The following is a 9,767-nucleotide window of genomic DNA, read 5'->3' on the forward strand; positions in this document are numbered from 1 at the left end:
AAGAAGAGCAGCAGACATTTTCAGGGAAGTTAGTCATAACCAAATCCAGAAGAGAAGATGCTCCGTTGACTGAGATCCGGGTTTGGAAATTGACAGATTGTGTCAGTCCCAGTGAGTCGCAGAAGTCCTTTGCTGAAGAGCCATGGCTGGTGAGAGAGGTACCCACACCCAGCCAACTGGCATGGTGACAATTGAAATCACCACATATGAGGAAGAGAGAGTTGGGATGGGTAGATAGAAGTTGGTCCATATTATCAGACAGCGAGATGTAGATGGAGTCATCGCTGTTTGGTGGACGGTACAACACACATATGAACAAAAGGTGGGAGCGAAGGGGAAGCCGTAGCCAAAGGTATTCCTGGGGGTGAGGTGGAGAGAGGGCAGTGGAGGGTGAGTGAGGAAGAGAGCTTTTTATAAAGATAGCAACCCCACCTCCAGGACGAGGCTCAGGTCTATCATACCGGAGGAGGGAGTAACCTGGGAGAGATACCAAGGCATCAGAGACATCATGAAGGAGGAAAGTTTCTGTTAAGCAGATCACATCTGGTTTGTCAGAAGCAACCTGTATGGAGAGATCAGTCAAGTTTGAGCGAAGGCCCCGGATGTTTGAGGTCCATACCGTTAATGAAGAGGAAGGGGGAGCATCGGGTCCAGAACAGGGGGGGGGGAGGAGTAGGGTAAGATGTGGAAGAGGAGGAAGAGGTCGGGAGAGCTGTTGAAGGTGTGTCAGAGATTTCAGAGATTTCAGAATAGCTTGGAGAAAGGGAAGAATGGGGCGGACAAAAGGTTTGATGGAGATTGGGTGAGGCACAGTGAGGTGTTATTTGAGGAGGGGGAGGAGCGAGGCAGAAGGTTGGGGGAGATGAAGGTGAAAGTTGGAAGGGGGAAGAAGCAGGGAGGATGCTTTGAGGAGGAGGGGTGAGAGGGGAGTCTAGGAGGGGAGGAGCGAGGGAGAGTCTCGGAGGGGAGGGGTGTGGGGGGAGTTTAGGAGGGAGGGGAGGGAAGGGGCAAGGGGGGAGATTTGAAAGGGATGGGTGATGGGGAGGATTTGGAGGGGAGGGGTGAGATTGGATTTTGAAAAGTGTACGATTCATGGGAAACGAACATTTTTTGCAAAATGAGTTTGAGACCTTCGAGGCAAAAATACGTTTGAGGACACTGAAGGAGGGGTGGAGTTCTGGATAGTTTCGGGAATGTAGAAAGGAAGAACTGTAAGAGATGGTATTATATATATTTTTTGGAATGAATAGATTTGGTGAGCAAGACGAAAGCATCCTTTTGTAGGAGAAGAAGAGAAGGGTGTTATAATATATGAGAGAAAATAGTTGTTCAGCGGAGAGATTATACATTTCTAACCACGTGATCGCGTGATCGCAAACAACGCGAACGAAGAATGAACGAACAAATAAGAACAACAAATAAACGAATAAGACCTGGGAAGGAAATATTTTTTGGGTTTTTTTTTTTTTGAGTAGAGATATTAAACAAGGAGGTATGGGGTGAACGACTGGGACGAAACAGAGAACGAAAATAATTGCAGCGCGTTCGACGAACCACTGAGAGAAAACAAAACCACAAGGTCGGAGACGGTACGGTAGCCTAAGCCTACGAGTACTAGGCCGCAGAATACTCGATACGCATTAACCGACAATTGTGTATACATGTACGAAAAATTAGCACCGAAAATTTTCCAAAAGATACGCTATAGGTACACACACCGAAAGATAGATACAGTCTCGACAAAAACACAATTGTGAAAGATCACTTAGCTTCGAAAGCGTGAACGCATGGAACAGCTTCGAAAAGACGTGACCTCGCCGTGATCTCTCTCGGACCAAGGCCTCCATTATGATGTCATAATTCGATAATTCGACAAGTACAAAACTTCATCCAATCAAGATGCAATTTCTTGAGCGCCATGTCGGCATAAACTGGTGGAGAAAAAGAATAATGATGACGCCATCGGTCACGTAGTTTTGCCGCCATCTTGGAAAAACTGAAAAACTTTGCACCTCCATATCTCCAAAAGTGCTGAATGGAAAAAATTGAGACATGGCTCATTGTAAAGAACTCTCCATGGGGAATAAAATATGTTAATGATGACGTCATAGGTGCCTCCATTATGACGTCATAATTCGACAAGTACAAAACGTCATCCGATCAAGATTAAATTTATTGAGCATAATCTAGGAATAAATTAGTTTAGAAAACAAATGATCCAAAATGGCCGATAAAAAAGTACATTCCGGCAAGTCCTCGGTCTGTGACCGATTTTTCATTTTCTTGTTTTCTTGTTTGTTTTCTTGGTTGGCCGGGCGATATCTCAGCCATCCTTTAAGCTAGGAAGCTGAAATTTCAATAGTGAGCAAGAGCAAGTAATTTGTCAAAAACGGTATTTTTTGTTTTTTGATTAATCAATTAATTGATGAGTTATTTAATTATTAGCGATTAGTTAAGTACTTATACATTTCCTTTCTCTTCTGACCATTATCTCAGGCACCTTTTGAGTCACAACAACAACAACAACATGCATTTTAAAGGCCATTTTCCCTGCTAGAGCGGGGGTTAGCCTTGCGGTCCCCATTACAATCTTCTCCATTTTGCCCTATTTTCTGCATCTCTCCTTGTTAACCCCCTTGCCCGCATTTCTTCTTCCACCATCTTTAGCCAAGTCTTTCTCGGTCTTCCCCGTCTTCTACTTCCTTCTACATTCATTTCCATCACTCTTCTCAACCAGTCACTTTCATCCTTCCTCAACACATGACCAAACCATCTCAACCTGTTCCTCTTCACAGCATCAATCACAGGCTCTATTCCCATCATCTTTCGCAATTCATCATTTGTCTTCCTCTCTCTCAACGATACTCCACACATCCACCGAACCATTCGCATTTCCACCCTTTCCAACCTTCGTTGCTGCTCTACGTTCATTACCCATGTCTCGCTCCCATAAATCACAACACTTCTCACACATGCAGCATATACCTTTCCCTTCAGCTTCAACGACACTCCCCTCATCATCAGCACGCCACTCAATTCCCGAAACTTCTTCCATGCACATCTCACTCGAGCAACCGTTGCCGAGTCTGATCCACCTTCTCCATTCAGCATGTCTCCGAGGTAGCAAAATGTTTTCACACCTTCCAGCTTCACGCCGTCTCCAAGATCCAACTCAACATTTCCTCCATCTGCAGCTCCCTCTGTGCACACCTTACATTTGAATGTAGCTGCCACACTGGTTAATGACCCTCTCAGACCACTACATTTTTGATGAACCCACTCAGCGCACATTGTACACTCAATGGAGTTCACTCCGACACCCTTCCTACACACAGCACAGGGCCACTTCCCAGTTCTTTCCACCTCACCACATGCTTTACCACTAGCCATCACCTTCGTCTTTCCGATATTCACCTTCAGACCTTTTGTCTCCATACATTCCTTCCACGTGTTCATCTTTTCCTTCAGTCCATCCATACTTTCCGCAATCAACACCAGATCATCTGCATACAACTCCCACGGTAAACCCTCCTTTACGTTCTGAGCCAGCACCTCCATCACAGCTACAAATAGTAGTGGACTTAGTACCGACCCCTGATGCACTCCCACCTTCACCTCAAACTCACCACTGTTCCCGTCCTTCGTCCTTACAGCTGTGCGCGCTCTTTTGTACATTGCCATCACGACTCTGATCAACCATTCCTCCACTCCTAACTTCCTCAATGCCCATGTCAATACTTTGCGTGGAACCCGATCGAATGCTTTCTCCAGATCAACAAACCCAAGAAACAACTTCTTCCTCTTCTCCATGTACTTCTCCTGCAACTGCCTCACAATGAAAAGCGCGTCTGTCGTTCCTCTTCCTGGCATGAATCCAAACTGCATTTCGTCGATCTTCACTTTCTTCCTTATCCTCCTCTCCAACACCCTTTCCAATACCTTCATTCCATGCTCCAATAACTTTATCGCTCGGTACGAGCCACACTCCAGAGGGTCACCTTTCCCCTTGTATAGAGGGACGAGGGTACTCAGTTCCCAATCCACTGGAATGCGGCCTTCTTTCACCACCAGATTACATATCTCTGTCATTCTCTTCACACCCCAACTTCCTGCTGCCTTCAACATATCTCCCACAACTCCCGTCGGCCCTCCCGCTTTTCTACCCTTCATTGCTTTTATCGCTTCCTCAACTTCCTTCTCAGTTATCTTCTCTGCCGGTCCTAAAACTGGGTTACTCTCTATGTTGCCATCCCATTCATTCTCTGTATTCAACAGCATTTCCATATATCTTTTCCATCTTCCTTCAATTCCATCTGGGTCGACAACGATTTGTCCCACTTCATCCTTCAAGCAACTCACCCCCATCACATTACACCTCTCTTTCGCTATCTGCTTTGCAATCCTGAATACTGCTTTCTGACCCTCTTCCGAATCCAAGCGTTCTCCGAACATTTTCCTACATGCCTCCTGCGCCTTTGCTACCTCTTTCTTTGCAGCCTTCCTGGCTGCCTTATAACTTTCATGCTCTGCTGTTTCTGCTCCCGTACCCTTCGCCTTCTGCCACTCCTTGAACTTCTTCCTCTTCTCGTCAATCCTCTTTCCAACTTCATCATCCCACCACCATGTTTCCGAGTGCCTCGGTGGTCCTTTTGTCCATCCACAAACCTCACCAACGGCTCCCAACAGACTAGCTTTCATTGACATCCAACCACTTTCAAGCTCAACCACATCATCCTCGACCCTACTCAGCCTCTCTTTTAATGCCTCCCTTAGTGTCACCTCTTTCAACCTCCACACCTTCATTCTCGGTTGGTACTTCACCCGCCGAGCTCTCCTCGCACCTTTCACCCTTACGTCGCAGACAACCAAGTGGTGCTGTGAAACAGCCTCCTCCCCCGGGATCACCTTTGGGTCCCGGAGGTGCCTCCTATCTCGCCTACGCACCATCAGGTAGTCAACGGTTGTCGTCGACCCACCTGACGTGTATGTAACAAGCTTATTATCCTCTTTCTGGAACTGAGTATTACAAATCAACAAATCAGCTCCATCAGCAAACTCCAAAATCCTTTCACCTTCTCCATTTCTCACACCATATCCGTAACCCCCATGAACTCCGTCAAAACCATCCATTCTCCTTCCCACATGTCCATTTAGGTCTCCTCCTACCACAACAACTTCCTCATCTTTCACGTTTTCCATCAGCTTCTCTATCGCACACCAGAACTTGTCCTTCTCTTCATCGCTTCGACCAACCTGCGGAGCATATCCCTAGATGACGTTCACCAAGAGCTTTCCAATCATCATTTTCACCATCATCAACCTATCACTCACTCTAGTCACACTCACCCACACTGTCTACAAACTCCTCAGAAAACAGGACACCAACACCATTCACGCCCTCCAGGCACCCTTGCCACACAAACTTGTATTTCTGTCCCTGCCTACCCTTCACCATTCTCACACCACTTCCCTTCTATCTCGTCTCTTGCACACAACCTTTTGAGTTAGGAAGCTTATATTTGGACATGCCAATGACCAAGTGATTTGGCTACAAAGGCTATTTTTGATTTATTGATTGATCAATTAATCAATTAATCGATTAATTATTTAATTATTTGATTAATGACTAATTTAAAAAAAAATTAGTTACATATTCGGATAAAATGGTGGTGGTTTTTGTGTTCTATGAGCCAATTGATTAATTATTTTTAAAATTATGATTATTATTGATTTATTTTCATTATTAATCATTTATTTATTTTCTCATCTGGGCAATATCTCAGGCACCTTTTGAGCTAGGAAGCTGATATTTGGACATGACAATGACCAAGTGATTTGGCTGTAACGGGTATTTTTGATTTATTGATTAATCAATAATTCATCAATTATTTATTTAATTATTTGATTAACGACTTAATTTAAAATTTTTAAGTTACAGATTCGGATGAAATGATGGTGGTTTACGTATTATATTAGCCAATTGATTATAATTTATTTTAAATGATTATTATTTATTTATTTTCATTATTAATCATTTATTTATTTTCTTTCTCATCTGGCCAATATCTCAGCCACCTTTTTAGCTAGGAAGCTGATATTTGGACATGACAATGACCAAGTGATTTGTCTGTAAAGGGTATTTTTGATTTATTGATTAATTAATCGATTAATAAATTAATTATTTATTTTTTTATGAATGACTTATTTAATTAAATTTCTATAGGTTACATATTCAGATGAAGCACGAGTGGTTTAGTTATGCCATTAGCCAATTGATGAAGAAAATATTTTATGACAATCTTTTGTTGATTTTAATTTTGCAATTAATCAAATATTGTGCACCTCTCCTTCCAAATACAGTCTCTATGAGGTGCACGGCGGTATTGCCGGTCGCCAGAGGCGCCCCGGCAATGCCGCGCTGGAGGATATTTAATTAGGCCAAGTAAAAAAAAAAAAAAAGGTTTCTCGTCCCCGTCCGCTTCCTTTTTGGTCGCCGCCTACTTTTATTTTTGGGAGATAAAGTGGCTGTTTGGTTGGTTTCTATTTAATACTATTTTTTTTTAATATATACTTGTTTTTTTAAAAATCGTTTTGCGAAGAAACTCGGTCTAAAACTTGCCGTTTCCGGGCGTTTGCCGATCGTATCTTGTGCATTGATGATCTGAACTATTATGGATCCCGCCCTCTAACGGAACTTCCTGGTTAATACATGCTCGGCTTAACGCAGACACTTTGTGCTAAAGACGGTCAATTCTCGCAGCGGTTGTGCACTGGGCAAGTGCAATTTACGTGTAAAAATCTTGCATTTCATACTTTTAATGGTACAAATTTGAGTAGGGAATATAACGATATTGGTGTGTGTCAGTATACATTCGTCGACACAAGTTTTGAAGTCTTGGTTCGCGAGATCAGTTGTAGATGAGAAGCGAACGTTGAACGATCTCTTCGCTAAATTTGCCAGTGGAGAATTTGACGATGGAGATGACATTGGTGATGGATACCAAACAACGAAAGTAAGTTGGCGTCGTGACATAGCGTAAATATTTAAGCCATATCAAGACATACATTTTCTAGTGTACTTGTTTTTAAATACTTGGTGCATTAAAAAATCCATATGTAGCTGTAACGCTATACTTGGATGGCCTAGTACTAGTTGTAGTTTTGTGTATTCTGAAGTGTGAATACAGTCAGGCCATAGTCCTACCCTATGATGTAGGTTTAATGGTGGGAGGTGGCAGTACAACGCGGGTCTCTGAGTGAGAAGCTAGGTATCTAGGCCCTGTTGTAGTTAATAAAGTAGGCCTAGATTTCTGCAGTATTAATTTTTCATTTATTTCGTCAAAGAAAATACAATCACAAAGAATGGCAAAATAAAAATATTAACAGAACATGTTGTAGTATATATAGAGGGGCTAGCTAGTGTATACATGTTGGTGGGGTGCACTCACAATCACATACTCAACTCACTTGTTTTGCTTGTTTAGGATAGCCCATGAAAAATTAGTACTCATTTTTTAGTATTATTTTTTAATAAATTGTTTGATCCCATAGTATGTAAATTTTTCAATATATCATGTGATTTTGTCTACAGGTAAAGGTGAATATTGGTCAAAGTCAGGACAAGTTGGATGTGTCCGCAAAATTGGACGAGTATCTAGCAGACATTGTCATGCCTCGGCCGTTACATCGAGTTTGTTGTCGCAGAGGCAGCATAGCATGTCACAGAGGCAGTTTGTCCGGTGGAACACATGACATGTTCCATTGATTGATTCTATTCATATGCCATTTCAGTTAAAACATATATTTATTTGCTAATTTGGAAATGAAATTGCAGGCCTTTCGGTAACAATCAACACTGGAATGTTTCACATTACATTGGACAAACTATAGAGTCTTTAAGTCAGCCACAGTGGTCATTCAATTCATGGCAGCCATCTTGGAAAAAAATAGCCAAAAAAAAGAAAATAGTAAGGGCCTCCCTCCTCCTTTTTTCAAAAAAGTCCGGACGAGAAACTTTTTTTTTTTTTTTACTTGGCCTTATTTGGCATGGGGGCGGTGTACTTTGAATGTATCTGTACTTGTTTATCTTTCTTTCCCTCTTCCTCGTACTCTGTAGTCGCTGATAACCGAAAACGACGGCCCGAACAACATCTGCTCGAGCAGCACGAGAGCATTGTAACCGTTTCCATGGAGACCGCCATGTTGTTAAGCGGTACCGAGCGCTCTGTTCCGTTAGATGATTGCTTGCGTGGTTCGGATCAAGCAAGCCGCTTGCTAACGGAACAGGGCCCCGGTAAAGTGACACTGCATAAAGCACAAGAATGATCTTGGCAAGAACTAGCATAAACCATACCTTTGACACCGCCACAAACCGAACGCAGCACAGGTGAGGTGCAGAGTATGAGCCCGGCATCCAATGCCATTGTTGAAATGCCAGGAAATCAGGTACGCGCCGCCGCACGAGGCACAATAAACGCACGACGTGTGCCTGCATCGTGCTCTGCAAAACGGAATCACTCTTGATGAATGTACCAAAACAGGTATATAACCTCACTAATGCAATGGCAATGTGCAGCTTGGCCGATTCCCTCAAACCTACCTTATAATATATTCATCAGCATTATAACATACAGTATATACAGTACATTCGAATGACTGTTCGCCAAAACGGTCCTTTATCTTGTCAAAATGTCCTACACGTATTTTTCAGACTTGGAAGTGTAAATTCAGCTCCCATGAGGTCAGAGGTGTACAGGTTTTAGTACACGTACAGTATAGCAAGACGAACGAGTTCAAGAAGTCAAACATCATGTTTCTTAATCACGTTAAATTCGAATAAACAGTATGCGAACATCGTACCTTTTTCAGTTCACAGTTGTGTTTAATTGATCAGGTGTATCACAGGTAAATGATCACACCTCGAGGGACCCCAAAAAGAATCGCACTATTGTAGCATTTGATGCTCTGGTATTATTGTATTGCACTGAAATTATCCCAATACAATCGAAATAGAACACTCGTTGCGTTATGCAAGCCAAATACAAAATGTGACGAAATATCGTCCATCCGTGCCGACACCGGCAAAATTCAACCATTTCATAATGTATTATCCAGGAGTGTGGACGCTACCATATTGTTTACGTCACTTCCGGTTGTGACGCTTCACGGCTCACGCCCTCATTTATAAAGAATAATTTTAATTTATTTATTTATGTTGGACGTTGGAGGCTCTCGCCCTAGGCATGGACTATATGGCCCTCATCGAGGCCAGGCCTTAAATAAAGAGAAGAAAAGTGTATGACGTTTGTTTGTGAGATCCTTCCTCTATTGTTTCCGTTTGTGGCCCCTCTTCAGATTTGGTAGAAAGCACACTTGTACCTGGACAAATTGATGCAACCAGGGGGAGTGTGGGGGGGGGGGGGGGGGAGGAGTGTGGAGATCTCAGGGGTGTTGAGCTCCCTCCTTGGTTCAAGTATGGGAGAAATTCATCTGATTGGATTAGTACTACTGGCAGTGTATCACAGGGCATATATCTGGAGAGACTGTGATTAACATTTGCATTCTCACCCCGTCACCTTGAATTTGCATGTGATATCTTGTGAACCGCTGCTACTTTCCTATTTAGCAGGTAACCTTAGCCGCCCCTTCCCCCGCCCATCACCTCTCTAAGAAAGCCCTCAGCTGAACACAACACTGTGAGAAAGATAGATTAAAGTTGGTTTTGTAGTTGTAGTTTGAGTGAGACAGAAAGTAAAAAAAAAAAAAAT

General features: G+C 42.9%; 1 protein-coding gene across 1 annotated transcript in view; it reads right to left on the bottom strand.

Annotated features, from left to right (window-relative positions):
* The window catches only part of MTIF2 (mitochondrial translational initiation factor 2), a 113,350-nt gene extending 104,188 nt beyond the window's left edge, over nt 1–9,162 (bottom strand). The window contains exons 1-2 of the mRNA XM_068123760.2: nt 8,860–9,162; nt 8,354–8,500 (exon numbers count right to left, since the gene is read on the bottom strand). Coding sequence (XP_067979861.2) covers nt 8,354–8,494 — 141 coding nt within the window. The 5' untranslated portion in view covers nt 8,495–8,500; nt 8,860–9,162. The remainder of the gene's footprint in view (nt 1–8,353; nt 8,501–8,859) is intronic.
* Nucleotides 9,163–9,767: the final 605 nt, after the last annotated feature.

Source organism: Myxine glutinosa, chromosome 1 (genome assembly GCF_964187855.1).
Source record: "Myxine glutinosa chromosome 1, kmMyxGlut1.1, whole genome shotgun sequence".
Classification (NCBI taxonomy): domain Eukaryota; kingdom Metazoa; phylum Chordata; class Myxini; order Myxiniformes; family Myxinidae; genus Myxine; species Myxine glutinosa.